This window comes from Hakea prostrata, chromosome 2 (assembly GCF_041222555.1).
Source record: "Hakea prostrata isolate BN-2017 chromosome 2, UWA_Hpros_2, whole genome shotgun sequence".
Classification (NCBI taxonomy): Eukaryota; Viridiplantae; Streptophyta; class Magnoliopsida; order Proteales; family Proteaceae; genus Hakea; species Hakea prostrata.
The window spans coordinates 50,924,716-50,950,578 of NC_142601.1; the positions used below are offsets into that span (position 1 = coordinate 50,924,716).

The window sequence follows — 25,863 nt, forward strand, 5'->3', positions numbered from 1 at the left end:
AGTGAGCAGATCGACCAAAGCCAAGGACAATCTTCGCACAAAGGAGGATGTTATTCGCAATGCTTCGGCCTGAGAAAAAAGCCTATTGATTTGGACTCACAAGAGAGGGAAGCGCACGCTTGAGCCTATTCACTAGGATTTTAGAGATGAATTTATAGAGGAGGTTATAGAGGAAGATGGGGCGGAAGTTAGAGAGGGAGGAGGCCCCATGTTTCTTGGGAATGAGGCAGAGGAAAGTTTGGTTAATGGAAGAGAGCTGAGAGGGGTTGAGGAAGAAGCACGGATGGCATGGATAAGATCATTCTCAATGAAGTCCCAAGAGGCAAGGAAGAAGCCCGATTTAATTGACCTAAAATATGGGTATATGTGTCGTGTACGAAATTCCCTATACTTAATTTTAGTTTTTGTTTAGACCTTATTATATTGATGGGTTTAAGTTTTTGGTTAGTCCTTATTATAGTGGAAGCATATTATTAAAAAGTCCTTCTTATAGCTAATGCATGTTCTTTAATCAGTCCTTATTGAGGCTGACGCACAATTTGTTACTTAGTCCTTTTTAGAGTTCAAGTTATTAATACAATCAGCAAGGGCAGCCTACGTGTTTGTTGTTATGAGAGAAGAACATGCTCCAGCGGTGGTATCTCCAAATGCTCAAATGAAAAGGTCTTTAGTGAAATCAAGCTGAGATTCTTCTACAGCTGTGGATTCAGCATGCCTTCAGTTCTATTCACCATTATTGCACCACTGTACAAATTTCGCTGAAATTTTGGCTCCCTGGAAAAATTGACATAACTTGCAATAAAAGGAAGGAGGGACTGGTTTCAGTCCATCTCGGTTGAAATTTCAACAAAGATGGACCGTATCGACCTGAGTTGTTCAAAACAGCACCTTCTTTTTTAGGGCTTATTCCTTCATTTCAACGAGATTTGCCAAAGTCTTGATGGTTTCAACACTGGTTCTCACCCATGGCTTGGGCACAAAGCAGTCAGCATGGAGATTTACGGACGGATCTTTTCTTAACCCCAAGGTTCAATAGTTTTGACCCTGTTTCTCAAGCCTTACTTATTGTCAACCTACTTCCCCTCTCAACCGCCAACCACCGCCCCAAACTCTTCAGTGTCTTCACCAAACTTATTCTCATTGGCGCTTCTCCCAGGCAAGTAAATCAAAAGAAAGGCTAGTGGGTTTTTACAAACTGAAAATTTGTAGGTGCTTGCCTTCTTGAATGACAGATTATCATGGGGGGATTCAAAAGGGGAGAGAGAGGATCTTTTTACAAAGTGATGGAAGGCCTATAGTCTTTTACAAGGAAGATTCACTCCCGAAAATCAGAAGCAAGGAAACTGACCAAACCACCCAGAACTTAGGCTAATAGCGTTGAAACCTGTTGAAATTTACTGCAGAAAAGACCTGGTTTCGGCTGAGATGGCTGAAATTTCGACACCATCTTGGCTTCAAGGCTGGTCAAAACCAGCCAGGAAACCAAGATTTCGAACCTTGAACCCAGCTCACCACAAGGTTTTTCTTCCAAGTATTGGTAAGCCAATAGATTTTCCATCCCCGTTCCATCTAACCTTTTTCTAATTGAATTTTTGGACTCCCTAAAACCTGCAAAACAAGAGCCCTCATATATTCCAATTAGCCAACCAAAACTGCCTCTCTTTTTTCCCCCCACTCCAGACCCCAGGTCCCATCTCTAAAATATTCACCACATATCTCTAAAAGAAACTTTTTCTCAGTCCCATTTGAGTTGGTTCTCTTTAAGATCTTGGAAGAACTAGCCCTCATTCATTTGATGCTACATCAGTAGTAGTTCCTATACTTTCTTCATAAAGGCCTCCTATTTATTTATTTGAATTAAATAATAGTTCAAGTACTTTTTTAAGGCCTAATATTTATTTCAACTAAACAAATGTTCAAATTTTGGTTCAATTGGTTTATCTTCGTCCAATTTTTGTTAGGGGTTTTATGCTTTTTTATAGCTCATGCATGGGAGGGTTAGCAACTCATTTTAATTAGGATTCATCAATTCCTAATAGGGATAGGACTTGCATTTTGGCTGGTTACGACCCCTGTTTGCGGACTAGAATTAAATTTTTTGCTGATTGAAAACTTGGCTGCTGCCTTCCGTCTCCAAGAAAGACCCTATCCATGAAGTCTTGATTGCTTAAAATCTGGGTGCTTCCAAGTCCAAATTTCATTTTATGCATGGTGCTTAAGTCCAAGTACTGATTCCATGGTGTCTACGTCCAAGAGGTTATTGGTGTTTGGCGTTCCAAGCCTAGATCTCAAACTCAAGAGACCTTGCAAGATATCTCACTCTTTCATGATGACGAGACAAGATGTCCAGAGAAATAAGAACTTCCCTAACTTGGTTGACATCTCAAAACTGAGATCTCAGTCCAAAAGAGATGTCAACTCTAACACATGATATAAAAGAACCCAACTCGATCAAGTCAAGATATCTTACTCAATCTTGCTGAAACACATGCATTTTTGCCTCTAGTGCTGCTGGAAGCCAGAGTTGCAAAACATCTTCCATTTATTCATCAGATTCTTGGTGTGACTCTTAGGAGTCCAACATGGTGTATACTCCATTACAGCCTTAGGACATATTGGCATCCCCCTTTTACACTTGGGTTCTGCAATGGAGCTCTTTTTTACACTTTTCTGCAAACCTGAATTACATAATGAAGGCCTAAAATAGTAGGCCAAAAATCAAGTTTTTGCAAGTATCAGCCCCAGAAGACGCCATATACCTCTCTAGATGGACCACCGCAGAAATCACGGCCAACTCACTTTTTTAGGGAGTGAGTTGGCGTTCAAGTTCGAGATCTTGGTCTATGGTTTTATGTCCAAATTCCAGATCTGACTGGAATCAGTTTGGGTTGAAGATCTGCCCAAAAAGCTGCTGTAATTTAAGAAATGCAACACAAGCAAGGAAATCCAGCTTCTGTATACACTTCTCCTTCAAACCCCCCCCCTCTCCTCCCCTTTTCGAGCTTTCTTTAATCCCAAATTCCAACCTCCCCCCCCCCTCCTCCCCTTTTCGAGCTTTCTTTAATCCCAAATCCCAACCCCCCCCCCCCCAAAAAAAAAAAAAAAACTAGAATCAATATCAAACCTGCGAACATTTTGATCCTCAATTTAGCCAATAGTTTTCTGTAGGACTAAGCGCATAGATCCCCCTCACTGTTCCCTCTATTGGATCCATATTAACAGACTCTTTATCTGTCCCCAAAAAAAAAAAAAAAAAAAAAAAAAAAAGAAAGAAAGAAAGAAAGAAAGAAAGAAAGAAAGAAAGAAAGAAAGAGAAAGAGAAAAACCCTCTTTTCTTGAGATCAATATTCCAAGAACCCCCAAACTCTTCCAATCTAGCCATCAGGTCTGTCAAAGAGTTAGGACACCATACCTACACTCTACCCAAGTTTCAGGTCAATCTGCGCACTGGAGCTTGGTTCTCAATAATCCTATATGCCGTAAAACCCTATTTATTTAAAAAACCCCTTTCACCTGACCAATTGTGTCCAACCCCATAAGTCCCAAGTTATTCTGAGAACCCAAAACCCAGTAAGACACACTATAAGTTTTCACCCCTCAAACCCTAATCAATTTGGGTTAGACTTACATGCAATTCGAGTTGGTTCCTTGAGAGGCCTGAAGCATTGGCCCAGGGTTCTACTGAGGCTACATCAGGTACTTTGGGTGGGATCGTGATTTACATGGAAGCATTTTACGTAACTTTATATAGAAAGAAAATAAACCACATTGACCTCCCCTGGATAACTATAATTCTCACACAACAAATAAGGCTTGTCCGAAACATAAGGTAAGAAATCTTGGATTTGTTGGAAGGCCTGTTTTGTGCTCTACCTGACACACAAAAGTCTAATGTAATAAAACAATAATCTGATCATCCAAATTTCTTAGAGAACAAGAACATTTCTCTAAATTGAGAACAATTTACCTAGTCATTGATAAGATGATAATTTCTAAGAACAGTAAAAGACACATGTGGGGTTTGGTAAAAGTGAAGGCAAGCCCGATAACATGTAAACCAATGTATATTTCGCATGATTCTAACTTCCAAAATCTTGCTTTTTCAGTTTGTTATATTCTTCCATTTTTTAAATTCAATGTTTTATGTGGCTAGATATTGGTTTTCAATTATTATTTATGACTTAGTGTAGATTTTTTTAATGACTTGATGTGGCTAACTGTTGATTTTCTCATGATACAAGTTTATACCTTTAAAAAAAGATATTAGAACACAATTTAGACTGCCTAGGTGCCTCCAAGGTGCTCAGGAAAGACCTCAAACACCTCGGATCACCTACCACCTTGACAACCATGTAGCTGACTGTACTATATATTTCTCATGTGCAAGTGTCCTGACTCCTAATGTTGCTCAAGTGAACTCAGAACATTCATTACTACTTCTCAACAGAAAGACCCTTACTAGAATCACAAGGTAATAAGATGCATTGTTGCAAAATCAATGGGGAGACAGGTGCAGCTCTGAAACTAGTTTATACAATGATATAATAAGTTGCAGACAGTAACCTGTTGATCATCATCATTCTCTGCATGAGTAATTCCAAGTAACCTCCAACCTTCAGCATTATCAGGGTTCTTCAGAACTTCAGCCTCTAAAGCAAGAACAGCTTCACTGAGTAGCCCTTTACGAAATAGCTCCTGCCCCTCTTTCAAGGGATTGGGATGACCAACGTAAGGGTTCAAATCAGAAAAGACGTAAATGCCTCGTGATGTGTCTGACTGTTTTGAGACAGCTATTTGCTCATTTAGGAACCTGTATTTGGATGATGGGATATGGATACATTCAACAAAAAAATTCCATGGTCAAATGGCATATAGAAAGAATCAAACTTCAAACTTTAGACACTACAAAATAAATTTAAAATTCTTTAAAACATCGTCATTTGAAAGACAAAGAACTGATTGTTTATGGGATTAGTGGGGATCATCACAAATCATATCAGGATGAATAAAGAAAGAATAAGCTGACAAATAAATAAAATAAAATATCATCCAATAAGAAAGTTATATTTACCTATGCTGCGTTTGTTTGCAAAGGTGGGGTGGGAAAAAAGGGGTGGGAAAAAAACATGTGGGTCCCATGTGTAGTGGGGTGAGGGAGAAGGAAAGGAAAGGAAAGGGTTTTGTGGAAAAGTGATAGGGGTGGGTCCCACTTTTTACTTTTCCCAACTTTCCCACAAAGTCCCACCAAATATGTGGGGTTTTAAAATGGCATGGGGTGGGAAAGTTGGGCTGCCACATCAGCAGACAAGTTTCCTTGATTCAAGGAAACTTGTCTCCCACTTTCCCACCCCAAGCAACCAAACAATCTACCATTTTAGGATTTAAGGGAAAAGTAAGAAATCTACACTCTTTTCAAGAATTTTCCCACCCCACCTTTATTCCAGCAAACAAACGCAGCCCTAGGGAATAAGAAAAAAAACAATGAAAGAACAACTTGTATTTTATATCAAAAGAAAGCTGTCAGCCTGTTACATTCCTCAAGTCAAAAAAAAAAAAAAGAAGGGAAAGATATGCACCCAGCAATGTCTTTTCCACAAGTTCCCATTGTTCATTACTTTGATTCTGGATCAATCATCCATATCATATTATTATCATTGTTTCTTGTAGCCTGTAGCTTCTTCCAATGGACCCCTGCCATCCTTCTGTGCATTATTGCTCCACTTGAACCATGATACAGTTCACAGGAATTAAGGGTTTACATGAACTTCTACCACAACAACATCAATAGTTCCATTGGCTTGGGCTTCTGTTGCTGACATATAAAAAATAAAAAAGAAGAAGAAGAAGAAGAAGAAAGAGACAGAAAGAGAAGTCCTCTTTCCAGGCTTTCCTGTTCTTGTACATAAGAACTTGCGAGAGTATCAATGTTTACGTAGCTCTTCCACTTCCAAGATGAATTTTCCCATGTGTCCCTCATAAAAATAACTAGCAAGATGGTGCACCATTATGTAGAATCTAAGGCTAAACAGACCAACCTGGAAACAGAACCAATGGACCAGCACTGGAGCAGGCCAGCTCATTCAGTCCTCCTATAAGGCCCAAAAAGCGGCCAATAGCACTTTTCAAGTGAACAGTGTCAGAGCTGCATATCTATCTTAAGTGAGGATATTCCTAAAAGATTTGTGGGCCCAAGATAAAATTATATTGACATTTCATTCTTGGGAGATTTAGAAGCTTAGTTTATTAGTTTCTAATTCTTATGCTAGCTGAACTTGAGGTGGAGGTGTAGGGACCACACCCCCCCCCCCCCCAAAAAAAAAACATTAAAAAAAAAAAAGAAGAAGAAGAAGAAGAAAGAAAGAAAAAAGCAGCAGCTAAAATGGAGGGTTTAGGTTTAGCTTATTTTATTTCATTTAAGTTTTAATTGAAGTTGTAACTCCAATAGGAAAGCTGTAGTTACCGTTCAGACGAACAATAAGTGTGAACATTAACTTTAGTTTCAACTTCAGTCCTAGTCTGAGTCTAAGTCTTATGTCAGGCAATGTGGCTATAGATATTGATGTAATTGTTCAGATGAGCCCATGGTTTGATCAATGAAAGTCATATTTTGAGCAAGATTGCTTTATGATTTAGTGCTCTAATCCCTATATCTCTCCTTTGAGTCCCCCAAGCTGTCTCATTCGATCTCCACTAAAGAAGCTTCAAGGCTGTTGGAAAGTTTGCAAGTTCATGGATTAATAAAATAAATTCCAGTAGCTCCTCTTCAATAACAGTGAGTTATCATACTTTTAAACCTCTAAAATCCTAATCCTCAGTTACCCTTTCTCTTTCTATGTTGGTTTTCCTTAAAACTCCAACCATTAAAATCTATCCCCAATCCAAATTAACCATTTGAATCCACTTGAAATCTATCCCATAGCCTAAACATATCAACCCTTTTCCAATCAAAAAGTATATATCAAAATACCATCCAAGATCCAAAGTTTTAACCCTGCATTCTTTTCGAATTTTCACTCTCTCCAAAAAGCCCAAATTCCAAACTTAGATCTACACAATACCGCTAGAATTGTCCCAAAATTTGGGGATCATCCCCATATACAATTGCCTCTATTTTCTCCAAGTTTCAACTGCATCCAACCGCTATAACATATGTTATTGTATACACCTGTCTACTACCCCAATATCCTAAAACCCTATAACTCTAACCTTTAGAATTGAGATCTTGGAAGATTGGCCCCTAGTTAATCCTAATCAATCTAGGCTACATCAACTGGTATTAGAGGCAGGTTTGGAGAAAATTCCATCTCTTCCTTATCTCATTCCCCTCCCTTTTTTGAATTTTTTGGTGGTACAAACCATATCAGGAGGTCATATCACCAATACCGAGCTGCAAAAGCTATATCGTGAACTGGCTAAGATCAGAAAGAAAGCGATGACTGGTCTGAAGCTAGGTTTGAAAGAATTGAGGTCAAGATTGAGAAGAATAAAGTTCAATTTGACAAGTTTGTCGAATAAACTCGTAACACTTCCACTGAAATCCTCGAGTTCATTTAGAAAATTAAAACCCAAATTTTAGCAGGATCTTTCAAGATAGCTTCTCAAACTTTTACTTCAGCACCTCAGGAAGTTCCATAGCAGTTTTCTGATAAGGGCTACTGTACTAAAACTGAGATTCCAGAGTGGAGTGGTAAATAAAGGCCAAAAGAATTACTTGAGTGGCTCAATAAGGTTGAAGGTATATTTGCTTATAAATCCTTTCTGGATGAGTAAGTCTGAGCCCCCTCTTACCAAATTTATTGGGCATGTATGTTCTTGGTGGGATCATATTCTATACAGCAGGTTAGTCAGTAGACTTCAATCCATTCAATAGGGAGGTCATGAAGTAAATTGACAAATTCATACTTCTATGAGAAGGAATTGTTTCACAAGCTAATTGACTTCCAAAAGGGCAACAGGGATGTGGACAGCACATTAGAGTTTCTACCAAATACCAAGGTGCCAACTTCAAAGAACAGACAGGCATCGGTGATGAGATATATTTGCAGGCCGAATACAGAAACTCAGTTGGAGTTGCCTAAAAATAATTTAGTTCTGTTGACAAAGCAACTTATATGCCAAGATAGTTGAAGGGTGATATAGTTATCCAAACACAATAATCAAGGCTGCTTCAGCCTACAACCCACCACCATGGATTAAAGACAAGAAGGCTGAAACTCGTAGAATGGAGACAACGAAATCATATAACAATAAGAGCAATGTTTGGTTGAAGAACAATGTCTGCAATAAATGTGGAGAGAAAGGTCACTCTAGCAGTAAATGCCCCCATCAAATCTCATAGCAGCAAATGCCCCAATTGATTCTCATTCTATCAATGTCACTAAGAAGCAGCCAACATAAGAAAATGATGCTCTTGTCTCCTTGTGATGCCGATGAGGATGCTTTTGATGATTATAATTACGAAGTTGAAGCATAGACAAACCTCAATTTATATCTAATAGCGTTATTGATAAGGCCTCCCTCTTCAGGCAAAGAGGTACTCTCCTGCACAGCGATGGTTTAAGAGATGTTCACACAGTAGTTAACAGTGGAGCAGAAGCCAACTTCATCTCTGTTGATTTTGCTAGAGCACATATCCTTCCACAGGAGCAGTTATTAAAGACTATTCGCGAGCAAGGTTCTGGAACCACTTCCCCAGAAGAGGCCATTACAACAGTCCATATACACCAACAATTGGGCCTCTGCAGTACCATGCACCTTAGCTAGTCACCGCAACTATGCACCGCCACATACTTTTAGAGCGACCTTGAAAACAACATTTTGGTATTCTTGATGATGCACGAACACCATTAAGGTTAAGAAGGGGCATTGTAAGTTTCTAATGTTGCCTCATGCAATGAAAGACATGCTATTGCGACAACAGTTCTCTCTTCTAACAATCAATCACTCTACTTGTGGGTTTACAATTTAATCATCTACCTCAAAATATGTGCCACCTCACCATCAGGATAATTACAACGACATCATGGGCCCATGACGTAATTCAATATAGTTGAGATGTTCCAAGTCCAGACAGTTTGGAACCCCCACCTCTCTTCCACCAGCAGCTAAAATCGTGGGCTTAGCTTACAGTTATTATGATTATTAATTAGCATATTAACTGTTATATCAGTACTTTACATGCAAGCCCCCCAGTTTTGCAACAAAATTCATGAGACCCCAATAGAATGGCCAACCTTTACAAATAGGCCCCACATTAGACACTGTTAAGGTCCGTTTACACGTAACAATTGAAATTCGAAATATTTTTTAATACAACCAAATCCCAATTACCCTTTTTCTTTGTATTTTCTTTTTGCTTTAGACTCTAACCATTATAACTTATCTCAAGTCCAGACCATTAAAATACATTAGAAATCCATCCAATAGCCTATACATATCCAATCAAGAGTATACATCAAAATACCATCCAACATCCAAGCATTTACCCCTGTTTTTTGAATTCTCATACTCCTTAAAAACCCAAATTCCAAACTTAGATATACATCAATATAACAGTTAGAACTGTCCAAAACTTTAAGGATCATCCCCATATACCATTAAGTTCTACCCAAGTTTCATCTCCATCCAACAGCTATAACCTAAGTTCTTGTGTACCTTAATCAACTACCCTAAATTCCTAAAACCCTAACATTTTGTATCATGGTTGTCAAGGCGGCAAGACGATTGGGGCTCCACCTAGGTAATTAGGCAATAAAGCGGTGCCTAGGCAGCAATAAGGCGATCAAAGCGGTTGGGTCAAAAAATTTCAATTTAACTACTTTTACCCTACTTTTTAATACAACTACTTTCTATAATAAGCTAAAAAAATGTTGAATAGTCACATTCATCCAAAAAAAACTAGCATTCAAGAATCACAATTATGAAAAATTATTCAAAAAAAGAACATAAACATAAGTCATCTCATCAAACCATGGTTGTCAAAGCATTTGCCTAGGCATTTACAGATTCATCTTGATGTTCAGTATGGCTCATGCTTCACATTTTGTTGCCGATGGGCATGGGGTCCCACTCCCTGGTGAGCAGGCGGGGGTCCAAGGAGGCTGCCCAGGCTGGGGTGTGGGGGCAGCGCCCCCGAGCCAAAAAATATGTTCTATGTCACTTTGGGCCTTGGAGTTCCTTTGTAAATTGGGCGTCAATTAAGCGGTTGAAAAACTGCTCTACCGCTTAGGAGGCCGCCTAGGCGGACGCTTTGACAACTATGTTTTGTATTGAGATAAAAGAAGACTAGCAGCTAGTTAATCCTGAACAATAGAGAGTTATATTTATATCAGAACTATAAAGCCTAGGTTTTTCTATTTTCATTAGGTTTCTATATTTTAGAAGTTGCAAATTTTCATTAGGTTGCTAATTCTTCTTAACTTCAAGAAAAATAAAATTTGAAGGCTTTGTTGCCATTGCTTATGGAGAAATCCATGTACAACAGCTGCGACAGCCATGGGTGAGAGAACCAACACTAAGATAGCCCATCCACCAACCAAATTTTCTTCTTCCATCTTCCCTCATCTCTTTGCGTGAACTTCTAGTTTTGTGTTATTGAAGCTACTGCAACCACTGTGAAGGGCAATAGAAAGTAACCATTGTTTTCATCCATCACTCCAAGGTTTAAATTATCAATATTGAGCATCGTATTACTCAAACGATAAGAGATGTATGCTATAGTATCGCCTTGTAGCAGAAATACATGTTGAAAGCTGCAAAAAAACATGGAAATACACTTTTGGAACCCCAATAAAAAAAAAAAAATATATATATATATAACAAGTATCCTACATAAACACTAAGAAGAAAAAGAAGAAGCATGTGTAACCAAGCATAGATCCTTCACAAACTTGATGAAGTATTGACATGACATACTCATCATATGCATTTGCCCAGTTATCAGCTGAGTTCCCCTCCAAAGTTCCTTCATGAACTTGATGCCCAAATTCTTCTGCCCAATCGTCAATATTCAACTTGGAAAACTCGTTGACCCAACCATCAAGTGATCCATCTCGCTCATGTTCAGCAGTGAACTCATTTGCCCAATTGGCAGCTCCAGAATGAATCTGAATGAGAAGTATAAAAAGATACCAAAGATATGAGTTAAACAGATGGCCACTATTGCAGTCTCTCAAACTCCAATTTCTTAAGGTTCTCTGTGGTACAGTTTAAATTATGATTACTTGACTAATAAATATAAACAGATGTATTTGGTATGATTAATGACCCCTGTTTCTCATTAAAATAAATTGATTTAAGTATAAATTCATAAATAGATCAAGGTTTGTTTATGATTTATCACCACAAAGTATTAATTTTTATTTATGCAGGTACCATTAATGAACATGTGCAGAATTACTATTTAAGTCAAAACCTTGCTTCTCCCCCCCCCCCCCCACAAAAAAAAAAAAACTCTACATAAACCAAAGCTAACCAATGATACATAAATTATTCACCCAACTATACCAAACCTATTTCTCGTTAAATAACATATTATGTCTAGTAGGAAACAAATGACTATTGTTTATCACTCATAACCTATTATCATAATTGATTACATAGCAGTCAAGGCATCGCCCAGGCATCCAGGCCCTTCTACGGTTCTAGGCATCCAAGTGTCACCTTGTTGCCTTGGTTTTCTTCACCCGCTCAGGCACCTTGGCGCCTTGGCAAATCACTGATTATTCATAAATAGGTTGTAAACATAAATATAAATTATGAAAAAGAGAGCCCAACTCTCCTGTTCAACAATTTAAGAACATGTGGTCCATCATAGAGAAAATGAAGTGGAAGTTAGAACAATTCATTACAATACTCAAATGACTCAAACCCCAACTACTGCCTCTCGTTTTGGAAGGTTATTTTGGCCAGTACAAAATTCCTCAGATACTGAAATCCCAGTGAAGCCGAAACATTGTACCTTTTTTTCTAGAGTTTTGGTTGACCACTTTGGGGTGCAAAATTAACAAAAGTTTAGAAAAAACAGTGCATTTTTTTAAGACCGAATTTCCAAAATGATATGATCAAAAGTTTCAAATTATCCTTTCTGATATACAATCTCATTTCAAGTTCTCAAGATCTCAAAAAAATCAATCGAGATTTTGGAATGTGCTTACAAGATACAAGATAGAGACGAAAACAATCCAAGAAAAGGCAAACTAACTGCTTCATCAAGAATTCACTTGCCTGATCAGGCATAAACGGTGCAGTCCATGGGCTAGAAACTCCATTATAGTGCTCTTTATATTCCTCAACCCAATCACCTGAGGCAGACAATCCAGCTGGTTTTACCTGATTATCATCAATGATAAGTTCACCACGACTCATTTTGGAGACAAACTGAAGGAACTTTGAATTCTGCATGCAAAAAATGGATGAAGCACGATTCAATTAAAAACAACGAAAAGAATGTGTTGAATTAAAACACTAATGAAGAGTTGTCTTAGTTGCACCCACAACAATGTAGAACTAACATGCACATTGCAAAGGAACATTTCAATAGTGGCCAATTAAGCCACCAATGGATTCTTGCAACGCCAACAAGTTTTAGGTCACTAAAACCTCAACAGGAATATGGAAAGCCAATTGAATGCTACCCCCAATAAACAATCGATTGGTAAACATAAGAGAAAAAAATTCAGCCTCTGTCATTTTTAGATCAGGACAAAACTGTCATGATGAAAGATTCCATGCTTCTATGTCCGAAAAACAAAACCAACTTTTGACAAAGCATAAAACCTGAAACTTTGGGTCTTCATTCTGAGCTAATGTATGTGCAAGCATACGGGTCTGCTCCATTGCTGCCATACTTGCAATGTTTCCACTTCTCATGTTACCCATTGATGTGATTTGAGATTGTTCCTGTAAGTGAAACAAGGGCGATTAGAAAACCACACAGTAATGAATATTACAGCAATTCAATACATTACCTGTCTAAAACAGATAATTAAATTCATTCATTCAATTTACATAATTGATCAGAAAAAACAAAGATCATATACTAAAACATGTAATGTCATCATCTCATATAAAGACTGGAAAATTATATGATGGAGGATAGACAAGCAGAACAAGTCTGTACCCTGTTTGAATGACATTTTCTTAACGAACACGAGATGAATAACAATTAACAACATTCCTGTTGGACCACATAGCTTTGGTTTGTACAATTTGATGATTTTTCATTCATATTGCTCTGATAAAAACAAGAGAGAACAATTTCTACAGCAGCCTGAAGGCAGAGTATAACAGCAGTAAGGTTTTAAGTATCTGACCGCATCTACAGATAACAAATGCTATGTAATTGAAATTTAAGGTATTAACACAATACCTAAAATTTTACCGGCTGCAGTCGATAAATGGCCGACTATCTATTTATATTCTCAATACATCTCTTACAAAATACAGAACACAATTCAAGACTGAAGACACTCACCAAGAGCTCCTGTAAGGCCCTCTGTTCATTTTTTTTGGCAAAATCAACTTAATTCCTTGCTTCAATGTCATGTAGTCCTAGACTGAAGAGGTTTAACCAGAGGGCAGCTTCCCATACCTCAAGCAGAACCAGCTAGCGGCAGGTCTATTTTAGGGTATTAGGATAGTAGAATGAGGCTGTAACTTGCATCAAGTATCGGATGTCAGAATAAGGCATATATGGCTTGAATTTTGGAAGGTTATAATGGTCACATTAGATAGAATTTAGGTTACAAATTAGGGTTTATTGGGAAAACTGATATTCAGAAAAAGGGAAAATCAGGTTGGGAATTAGAAGAATTGAAGAAAAAACTTGGGGTGCGAGATAATTCAACTGGCCATTGTCAAAGAAATTCTTGAAGTTGTTGAATTTCCATCACACGGAGAGAAATCTCATAAGACCACAATTGAGAGTCTTTGGGTGGGGCCCCGGGGGATTGCGAAGAAACCTTAATTTATATTTAAGGTATTAACACAATACCTAAAATTTTACCTGCTACAGTTGATAAATGGCTGATATCTATTGATATGCCCAATACATCTCTTACAAAATACATGACACAATTCAAGACTGACGACACTCACCAAGAGCTCCTCTAAGGCCCTCCGTTCATTTTCTTGGCAAACTCAACTTAATTCCTTGCTTCAATGTGATGTAGACATGTAGTCCTAGGAAGAGGTTTAACCAGAGGGCAGTCTTCCAATACCTCAAACAGAACCAGCTAGTGGCAGGTCTATTTTAGGGTTTTAGGATAGTAGAATGAAGCTGTAACTTGCATCAAGTATCGGATGTCAGAAAAAGGCATATATGGCTTGAATTTTGGGAAGGTTCTAATGGTCGCATTAGATAGAATTTAGGTTTCAAATTAGGGTTTATTGGGAAAACTGATATTCAGAAAAAGGGAAAATCAGGTTGGGAAAATTAGAAGTATTGAAGAAAAAACTTGGGGTGCGAGATAATTCAACTGGCCATTGTCAAAGAAATTCTTAAAGTTGCTGATTTTCCATCACATGGAGAGAAATCTCATAAGACACAATTGGCGGTCTTTGGTTTTGTTTTGGGGGGTGTTTCCGAAGATAGTTACATAACCATGTGATGCCACTGTACCTCACCAGCAGCAACAAAAAAAACCCAAATTTTAATTCTAATAATTCGTTTCTAATATTGGCCCCTGTTATAACCTTACACAAAAGACTCAAAAATAAACTCCTATGCCCAAAACAATAGGCATTTCCCAATCCTTAACCTATTAGGTAACCTAAATTGACAAGAAAGCGAAATAATAAAAGACAATAGACACAAAATAGAAATCTAATCAAACTAACGGAACCCCTATTTCCTAGGTTCTACCCATATTTAGGCCCACTAAATACGACAATTACAAAGTAAATCAATGAATCAAAGGCCAAATACCTATATTATCCAATTCTAGACTTATTTTCAGGAAAAAAAAACCCAATTTGGTGATGCATCTGCATCACTATGGTGAAAGCTAATCCAGTAGGGTTGATTAATCATTATTTGGGGACTAAATAGGCTACAATCAATGATCAAAAACAGATTTTATAAGAACATTCTCCCTAAGAAGTTAAAAAAAAATTTCACTGAACTATTGATGTTGAAATTTGTTTCCTGATATTCCATTGGATCATCCCCAAAACCATTTCTTGTTTTCTATTTGAAAGTACAGTTAAGCACCATCATCAGAATTGATGCGGGGGATGGATCCACTACTTGCTGCGGGGATGGGCTAAATATCCCAATCCTTAACCTATTAGGTAACCTAAATTGATATTTCACTAGGAGGTTCTGTCTCTGAGATATCTGAGACATATGGGATGGCCACATATCCTTGAGATCCTAAATATCAATTTCAAACATAGAGTCGTTGACCACAAAACCCTTCTTTTTCCCTAAAAAATAATCCTCTCACAGCCATATCACAGAAAAATTCCCATATTCCATAACAAAAACTGTAAGAAACCCTTTATGATCCCATATGAGTTGGTTCTATTAGAAAAGATCTTGGAAGGAGAAGGTGGCCCTCATTAAATTGGGGGCTGCATCAATATTAGTATGGATACACAATAAAAAAAATGGTGCAGAGCATGTACTCTTTATGATAAAAAAAAAAAAATTAAAAGATAAAGAATAAATTTTACTGTAAAAAAAGGTTGAAAATGAACAAGATGCAATACATATGTTCTTAGATGCTTTCTCTTCAGTTTTGAACCTAAAACATCCAATCATGCAAACACATTGTAACTACACTATGAACCAACACATTGGCTAGGCCTAGGCCAAACTTTATTGAACAAGGTATGCTATACACAGAGGAATACAAGGGTAACCGGTTCTTCGGTAAAGCAACTCCCTTCCTTTCCACAGGTTTAAATTATTTGGGGAGAGGAATATGTGTAGAACTATATCCTATTTCCTTTTAGTTCTAATACAAAACAGAGAGGCTTATGTTTAAATAGCATTGTTTTTCCTTGCAAGTTGCAACTAAATTGATTTAAAAAAATAAATCCTACATTGGGTTTTGCCCAAGAAAAGAGCCACATGAATTTCTTGTTTCTCCTCTCTATGCTACTGCTACTCCAATCATCTTGGGTAGTGGCTACTACTGCTGGCTACTTTAAATTCTTCTTCCCCTTCCTCTTCCTTTGCTCCTATGGGTCTTCCTCTTACCTTTTCCACTGGGTGTTTGATGTAAACCAAGATTCAGTGTCGAATTAGGGCCTGGGTATTTTGGTGGTTTTGCACTTTTTCATTGAGTCCAAATTACGGTTTATTTTGGTCCATTATGTCTGCGGGACCCTACATCTATTTTTTTCCTGTATTTGAGTCCCTATTTATCAAGTTACCAAAGAGTCCTTGTTAGGTTAGGATTCTAAGTTGTGATGGAGCCCTCTAGTTTTGTCCTACTTGTAAGGATTCCATATCTACTCTTAGAACTCAATTTCGACTCCTCTAGAGTGAGATATGAAGGTCCATTGTGCGAGTAAGAGTCTTCAGTCAAAGGGGTTCAGTTTAAGTTGTTATCTAAATTAGAGTCCTAGCCATGGTAGAAGATCTCACTCTCAAGCAAGATCTCGCTACATTGAAAAACTGAGATCTCGACCATCTCGGCGAGATCTCAATCGAAATATACTATTTTTTGGCGTCAACTCAGTGGCCCATCTCGATGGATTTTAGGGTCCCAATTGGGCTGAAACTTGATACTTTCCCTACTTAAGGCCTTTTGAACACATTGGAGGCCTTGGATTTGTCAAAAAACAACCCTATGTATGATTTCTAAGTCTACCCATAGTGTGAAACAGAAATGTTGTAGGATTAGGGAATGCAAGGTTATACAACATGTAATATAGAACCTTTAAGGCATATAAATGAAAAGCAAGTGTATCAAATGCATCAAGTAACCTAAATGTTATCAAAATTCCATCCATATGAATATCACAATCTCAATTTTCAAGAATAGAATAATAAAATTATACAACCATTATAAGTTCTATATAAGTCATTAAATCATAAGTTCATAAGACAAGCAGAGAATGATCGATCTTCCTTCAATGTTGTAGATGTCCTAAGGGTAGTTGCAAGTGAAAATCTAGCCAAAATCCACAAAAAAAAGGGCAACAATTGAGAGATCTAGCGAGATCCAGGGCGAGATATGGCGAGATATGGCAAGATATGGCGAGATATAGCAAGATATGGCGAGATATGGTGATATATGGCGAAATCTCAAGCGAGATATCCCAACTCTCTGCTCTCGACCTCCATCTCGTCTCGCCTATGTGAAAAAACGAGATATCTCACAAGATCCCCCACCATGGTTCTAGCTTGATTTATTTCCTAATGTGAGGGAGTTCATGTTGGCTATAAATAAGCCTCTATAGGTTGTATAAATCAGATTATGATTAATGAAACAAAGCTGAATTCAAAGTTGCAAGTGAGAGAGTCGTGGGTTCCCATGGATGGGACTTGCAGCAGCCTTGAATGAGAGTTTTCTGCAGTTTTCTTAAAATCCCAGCAACCTTTTCAAGTTCAGCAGCCATACTTCATCTTCAAGCAAGTACAGTCATTCACAGCCCCATCCAGCCCACCCTTCTACTTCTCTACCACCCACAATACTCCCCCATCCCTTTAAACCCTAGTTTTTAGAATCCTAGCCTTTTCACCCATCGCAGACAACCCCAGCCCCCCTGCAGCAGCCTTAAGATCCCTCCCCTTTCTCTATCAGTAAACCCCTCCCCTAACCCTGAACTGTAGTCACAGCCCCTTTCCATAACCTTTCTTCTTCTTTTCTTCTTTTCTTACCAGAGGCAGCTTAGGATTTTCCAGAAAACTAAAAACCAGAATATTTCCCTGACCCAGACCACCTATATCTTCTAAACCCTAACCCCAATTACTTCATCCTTTTAGACTTAGCTTCCCCATCCCATTACCAACACTCAATCCCAACCCCCATTCCTTTCCTTCATCTAAACCCTAGGATTCTGCAAATCCAATATTCTTCATTTGAAATCCTAACCCAAGAATTGCAAATTTCTAAATATTTTCAACAATTCATCATTCATGCAAACCTTAAACCCTTCTAGAATTATATTCAACCAACCCGAAGTAACACTCAACCTTAACCCTAGCTTGACTCATACCCTGGACACCATAATTCCTATCAAACCCTAGATTTTAGAACCCTAAACTATGAAATTAAGATCTGAAGCGTCAATTACGGAAAGGTACCAAGCCCTTAAACATAAACTCTCAATGATGTAAGCCAAAATCCCAGGGTTTTCCTTGCAATGAAGTTGCCCTAGATTTAGGTTCACTCCAAGATCCTCTCTCAGGGAACCAGCAATCTTATAGGAGATTTCAAGGAGTTAGGGTTTCAAATCACAAAACAATACCCTAGAAGGGTTCGGCCAGGCTTAGAACCTGAGGAAATTAAGCTTTGAAGCTTGTGTTCTTGCTGTAATTGAGGTTTCAGGCCTAGGAATTGGTTCGGGTTTGGTTTTAAGAGGGTCTAGAGTCGAAGAAGAAGGAGATTAGAGTTCAGTTGCTGCTGTACTTTGATTCCAGATCTGAAACTAGAAGTTAGGTTGAGAAATTGATGCTAAGGATTCCAGTTGGCTTAGGATAGGGGCTTCCGTTGGAGATGTATAACTTCAGGTTGATCCTGGTTAGTAGGAGAGTCACTTAGTAGTTAGTTGGTTTAGGATAAGTTTGAAAAGTCCTAAAGGGTTTGGGATTCTTGGATTGGACTGGGATTGGATCAAGTGTAGGTGAAGGGTTGGGGAAGCTAATCCTAAAAGGGGAAGGTGATTGGAGTTGGGGTTTGAGAGAGATGGGTGTTCTAGGGTTAGCTAAAATTCTGCAAATTAGGTTTTCCGGTTTTCCTAAGCAGCCACACATTAGAGAACAAGAAAAGAGGGAGAAAAGGGAAGGGGGAAGAACTGTATCTAGGGTGTAGGGTTCGAGGAGGGTAGGGGATTATCTAGGGTTGAAGAGGAAGGGGTCTTAAAGGTGCCACAGGATCTAGGGTAAGGCAGGGGTGGGCTGCGATGGAGTGGCAAGGTGGGGGAGACTTACATGGGTTAGGGGACAGGGAGAAGGAGTGCTGATAACAGAGGTGAAGGGCTGTACTTACCTGAGATTGGGAGGGGACAGATGGGGGAGACTTGCGTGTGTCAGGGGACAGGGAGAAGGGGGGCTGGTAAGGGAGGCAAGGGGCTGCATTTACTCGGGATTGGTAGAAGGCTGCTCGCTGCTGTAGTAGTAGTTGATGAGTTGCTACTGAAGCTTGAAGAACTATGCTGGAAACTGATAAAGAAGAAATTTTAATGCAGCCATGGCCCTCCTAAGAAGAGCATGACTTGGCTTCCTCCAAACTCAGAAATCTTATTCCATTCAACTTATCAATTTCAAAGTAAGGACTGTAGGGGTGTAAATGGATAACCGAAATCCGCTTCCGAATTCGCATCCACATCCATTTAGAGGTATCCAAATCCATCCGATTACTAATAGGATGCAGATATGGTATACCCCTTACCGATTATTATCCATCCGATAAAATTATCCAATTAAGTTACTTATTTAGATTTATTTTTCGTATTTTATAAATTTTCTACCTGTGATATGTGGCTATTTTTCTACATTTTCTACTAAAATAGCTACCAAAGTTGTTAAATTCTTAAATCTCAAACCTAGCCCTCACAAATAAAATGGTAAAGGATGTAAATAGATAGTCAAAAACTTGTATTCAATCTGTATTTATGCCAATTTAGAAGAATCTACTTAAGAAAATAACTATCCGATTATCATCCGAATCCGTCAGAATATAATAGGATGCGGATATGGTATTACCACTATCCGATCCAAATCCGGTCCGTACACCCGTAGTAAGGAGGCTTTATTTATAGCCTCAAATAAGAAACAAAATAGGACTCTAATTAGGTAGCAAAATTTTATTTCAGGCTACCTTACTAGATCTATTAGGACTCTAACTTGACCAACAACCTCCAACATAAACAAGTCTATCATAACTTACTTTAGAGGGATCCAATTAGGACTCTTAAGAGTAGATAAGGAGTTCGAATAAAAAGTAAAGTAGACTCAAATTAGGGATCCCAACACAATTAGATCACAACTAGACAAGGACTCTGCAATAATTCACAAAATACTGATCCAAATAAGAAAACAAAAATATATCTAGGGCCAAACAACAAACTCGACCTAGACACCAAGAAAGTTGGTAAAATTACAGAAGTACCCCTGCTTCAAATTAGGGATCCAAGGGTTTGTGGAAGCAATCCTAGGACTTGTGAAACCCCTGGAAACAGTTTATATCACCTAGAACCCTAAGCCTGGTCAAACCCACCCAAACCTAGCCTAACCCTCACATACATAGAATCCACCCAAAACCCATCCACCAAAGGTGTTTTCAGCATTAGAAGATGCTGATTCTCAAAGAAGGGGATCCTGGAGTGAGCTTGGATCTAGGCATTATTTCAATCAACTAAACCCTATATCCCGGTCCACACCAGTCTTCCTCTTCCTTCCCCCAGCTGAATTTTTTGTTTTTCCTCTTCATGCAAGATGATATAAGAATCAAGAACAACAGGAACACTCCCCTCTTCCTTCTCCTCTTCTGCTTGTACCCCGATGCCACTGCTGCTGCTAGCATCTTTTTCTATAGTTGCTGCTACTGCAGTTATTTTATTCTCCCTCCCTCCCCCCCCCCCCTCCTCCTCCTCCTCCTCCTCTTCTTTTACTCTAAGCCTTCCTCTTGTTCTCCCCTCTCACCTCCCCAGTTTTGCATCCCATTTCCTAAGCTGTTCTCCTGGAATATGGGAATGGCATCTAGACAAAATGGAAATCAGATGCCTTGGCCCCTGAGGACACCCAGTAAACTTGGTGTAGTTTAACAGCCATAATATTTCTTTATATATATAATATAGTTCCCAACTAATATTTTGTTCATTTTTTTTCCTTTTTCGTGCATTATCAAAAATCAAAGTCCAATAATATCGACCATAGTAACCAATTTCCGAAACACTGAAATTACCAATGAACTCAAAATTGCATACCTGCTCAAACTCAGAGGCCCAACCATTAGCACCATGTTGATGCTCAAAAGAGCGAGCCCAGGCTTCAGGATCACCACGTGCTGCTCTATACTGGCTGAATTCAGAAGCCCAGCCATCCACCACATGAGGCGGACCAGGTCTTATGGCATGCTGGGACTCATTCCAATACTCTTCCAACTCCTGGAACCTTGCCGGTAGAGGACCCTTGCCCCGGAGATCATTATCAATATCTAAAGAATGAAGCAAAGCATTTACCTGAGAAGTGAAACAGTCCAAATGAGTTCAGAAAGAATACTGCAAAGGATAATGCAAATGGTATACAAAGCAAGGACAAAGGAAACCTCAACATCTAACCATAAATAGAGAGATTACAGTAGAAACTAATTCCAAAGGCCCAACCACAAACTCAACACAGAAAGGAGACAATCCCAGCAGCACAATTCCCTCATCCTCAACTCACACCCTGCAGTAACCATCAATAAAAGGGAACCTAGCAACCCCACAGTTCGAGACATTAAGACACCACTCGCAGGGGGGGGGGGGAGAGGGCCTCTTTCAATCCCAACCTCTTGAAGGGGGCAAGCTGAGTAACTAAAGAAGTAACACGCCGCGAGAAAACAAGAAACAAATGTCTATGGCAACTTTTAAAGAAGGATTAACACTCCAATAGAAAGATAAGCAAAAAAATAAAAATAAAAAATTGAAGACTGATTATCATAAAATTTCCTTGGGGATGACAATTATTTGATCTTACACCCAGACCTGTGCATTGATAAAATCTTCACTCTTATCTGCAAAGAAATGCCGTGCCATTATACTGCTACGGTCACGTATACATTGTTTGTCACCAGCAGATAATCCCAAAACTGGAAGTGACACTGGATTGAAAGGAAGACCAGCACGACTGCTCTCCATGAAAGAGCGTAAAAAACTAGACAAGACCCTCTGTGGTGGCCCTGAAAGGTGAAAAACAAACTGTTACATCAAGAGTCAGCTTACAGCATTTACAGAAATTCCGTAGCATCAGAATTTCACCAAAGTTCAGTATGCGGATAGAAATAGCAAGTTAGTATTACATACAGTAGTTCAAAGAAAAATTGACTCAAATTGAATTTCTGAACTCACACAAGGGATTCATGTCAGACTAAAACCAGGTAACACAATTGAATTCTCCAGGAAGAAATAATTATTGCTACAACTACACACTTAATGGCAGGAAATAAAAAGAAAAGAAGCTCAATCTCCATCCAATGCTTGCCACTTCATGGTATTTTGACACTCAAAAAGAAGAAAAAAAGACTTTAGTATTGTGAAACACAAACAGTTAGTTCCAATCTGAAAACTCAAGCATCAAGACAAAGCTTTGTAACCTTACCATCCCATGTAGGCTGAAGCTGAGAACCACCACGGCCATGAATTTGATTAAATGCTTCCATTTGGGGATGACTTTCTCTTCCTGAGACATGAGGAAGTGGACCCCGTTGAACCTCATCCCAAGCATCTGCAAAACCTCCCTGATCTGCAGAACGGAATCTGTAAAGGAATTCCGAGCCCTGAAGCAGGTGAATATTATTAAACAGTGTGAATTGACCCTACTGAAAATTTTCCAAAGAAAGAAATGACAATATACCTGAGTATCAGGGGCCTGATATTGTTGATAATCGTTTTCAGATCCAGGGAGCGTTGCTATATGATCATTACTTGAGTATAATGGAGTTTCTGGACCTCTTACTGTAGTACCAGGGAGCTCCTTAACTCTTTCCTGTTAGGTCAATAAAAAGATGTCACATATACACACATACACTATCAATCGTGTCACAGGCAAAATAGGGTAATTAAGTTTGCTGGAAGCCATAGTAGTTGCAGGTGTGGCTTAGCAATCCCCTCCCCCCGTGTGGAAAGAAGAAAAAATTCCCAGTAAAAATGCCTCGCTCACCATAGCATCATGCCCAAATGAGATCCCAATAGAGAAGTAAAGGAAACTTTGCGGGGGGAAAAAGTAAATGCTTGTTAAGCATGTCAAGCATGCCTACACATATCATAGATATATATAAATAGATAATATTAGTCTGAAATTAAGTAGAGTTTTAAGGGGATGAAAATAGGCAGGGCACGGCTGTACAACCAGCTATGATGTATGGTGCAGAGTGTTGGGCTGATAAGAAGCATCAAATTGATAAACTCATTGTAACAAAAATAAGGATTCTAAAATCAATGAGAGGCAAAACTAAGAAGGATAAGATAAACAATGATCACATTAGAGCTGGTCTAGAGTAACTCCAATAAATGATAAGCTACGAGAAAGTCGTTTCAGGTAGTAACTCCAATAAATGATAAGCTACGAGAAAGTCGTTTCAAGTAGCACGGCCACGTTCAACAAAAGCTTGTAAATGCCCCTATATAGAGAAGCAATTTAATCCAAATTGAAGAAATTAGAAGAGCTAGGGGCAAATCTAAGAGAACTTTAAGAGGAGTGGTGAGAAAGGATATGTAACTTAGGCCTTGTATCTAATATGGCCTCAAATAGAGCTGATTGAGAGGCAAGAATCCATTAGCCAACCCCATTTAGTTGGGGCAAGGCTTGTTGTTGTAGTAGCAAAGTAGGTAAGGCACAAAGCTCAAATAAGGTTCTATCGGAAGTGTACCACTTATTAAGATGATGAGCATAAAAAATGTCAAATGAATTGAGAAGATGCACTATTATTCTCTTTAACAAAAATATGGGTGATTTTCAAAGCTGAAATAACTATAGGCGCATAAAAAATGACTCATACTAAGAAATAATGGGAGAGGAGTCTCAAACGTGAAACTACTATTATGAAGAATCAATTTGGTTGTATGCCAAGAATATCTATGACACAAACCACATGCACAAACGTAAGCAAGGAGCAGCTTTGAGTCCTTATTTGTTAGCACTTATCAAATACGATTCTCTAGAAACATTCAAAATAAGGTTCCCTGGTAAAATTATATTGTTTTACTAGACAAAATAAAAGCAAAGATTAAATATAAGTTATGAAGGTTAACTCTAGAATAAACAAGTTTGAAAGCATATGGTGCGTAGCTTTAATCAAACTAGGATACATAATGAGGTGGTGAAAATTGATGAAATAAAAATCCTTCAAATAGATTATTTAGGTATTTAGGCTCAGCCATAATTAAAGAATGTGACTAGTTAAGATGTATGATGTAAAAAGTTGGCCACTTAGGAAGCAACATGTAGATAACCTCAGTCTAGCAGGAAATATAGATGTTGATATGGATGAGTGCCACCACTATGAAGTGAAGTAAGGAATGATCAACCAAAACTGCTCCAGGAGCAGCTTCAATACATGATAAGCTACAAGAGAGTCATTTCATGTAGAACAGGCATGTTCAAAGGAGGCCTTGGAACATCTACAGTGGAAGTTTTTGACTTAGATTGAAGGAATAAAAGAGTCACGGTAACACATAAAATGTCCTGAAAGTAAGTGTTAAGGAAAGACATAACATAGCTTAGACCATAACATCACGTATGACATTGAATAGAGATGATTTAGGAACAAGGATCCATATAGAAACCCCATTTAGTTGGTATAAACCTCAGTTGTTTTTGTTGGTAAGCCGGCAGCATGCCTGGCTAAAACTAATAAAATGACCTCTAGTTTTATCCACCACAAGAGTAGCTTCTAAACCCAATAGCAAGAAGCAAGATATTGTACTGCAGTTTATCACAGATTTAAACAAAATAATTGCTCCATAAAAATGGCATGCACCTCTGACTAGCTGTCAATAAAGGAAACTTTCGAAATAGAAATACTTGTGAACAAGTGATGGCTATATTCAGCTTTTATCAATAAACCAATGGAATAGAAGCAGACTGCGATAAGATACGTCTATGCTTCTAATCTATGACTGAAGTACCACATAATTAAAGGCAAGACGCAACTGGGTCCAGAACCCAGAAACCCAGAAACCCAACGGGGTAAAACGAACTGGAGGAGAATATTTTCATAGCCAAATTGAATATTGGAGTGATTCAGATAAACAAAGGCAACTGATTATGCGTCTAATAGCCGACGAAATAGAGAAGCCCTGGAGAAGAACTGTGAAGCTCGCGCACAACAATAATTCAAAACGGAAACGGGAGAAAAATGGAAATATTTTCACCTATTTCTTATATAGAATGAGATTGATTTCAGGATAAAGAAATCAAGGGAGAAGGGTTTTCTTTAATTTCCGTCTTTTTCTTCTTCTTCCTTACCTTATCCTTTGCGGAGGAACCCAAAAGGGAATTCGCAAACGCACCAAGAGGATTTGAAGAAGAGGAAGAGCCCGGAACGGCACAGGCCGCGCCGCCGGTAACCATATCTCTCATCGCCATGTCTAACCGTGCTGCAAGCTCGCAACTTATTATTTCCCTTCTTCCTTCCAACAACGACGAGATAGACCCACAGACTTCTTCCTTCCAACAACGATGAGATAGACCCCCGTCTGTCTCTCTCGACGTCTTGGCTCTCGGGTCTCGCCTTCACCAGTGTTTGGTGGCTGAGAAATAAACAAACAAATTATATTGGCGCGTCCATTCAGACCGATTTAACCCTGCTTTCCATTACTCCGAATCCCGATTATCATTATCGTTATTCGGTTTCTCGGGTTTTGCAATAGTGGGTCATTCTTGGATGCGATTTTTGTCAACCTCTCATACATATCATACTATCATACTATTATTATAAAAAACATCTACTCTACCTTTTTTTGTAAATATTTTTCTGTTATTTT

At 38.6% G+C, this 25,863-nt stretch overlaps 1 protein-coding gene across 1 annotated transcript in view; it reads right to left on the bottom strand.

Annotated features, from left to right (window-relative positions):
* PEX5 (peroxin 5) overlaps positions 1–25,643 on the bottom strand; it is a 48,393-nt gene extending 22,750 nt beyond the window's left edge. The window contains exons 1-9 of the mRNA XM_089144949.1: positions 25,346–25,643; positions 22,733–22,864; positions 22,478–22,655; positions 21,865–22,058; positions 21,103–21,357; positions 12,778–12,900; positions 12,226–12,396; positions 10,915–11,105; positions 4,564–4,810 (exon numbers count right to left, since the gene is read on the bottom strand). Coding sequence (XP_089001075.1) covers positions 4,564–4,810; positions 10,915–11,105; positions 12,226–12,396; positions 12,778–12,900; positions 21,103–21,357; positions 21,865–22,058; positions 22,478–22,655; positions 22,733–22,864; positions 25,346–25,465 — 1,611 coding nt within the window. The 5' untranslated portion in view covers positions 25,466–25,643. The remainder of the gene's footprint in view (positions 1–4,563; positions 4,811–10,914; positions 11,106–12,225; positions 12,397–12,777; positions 12,901–21,102; positions 21,358–21,864; positions 22,059–22,477; positions 22,656–22,732; positions 22,865–25,345) is intronic.
* Positions 25,644–25,863: the final 220 nt, after the last annotated feature.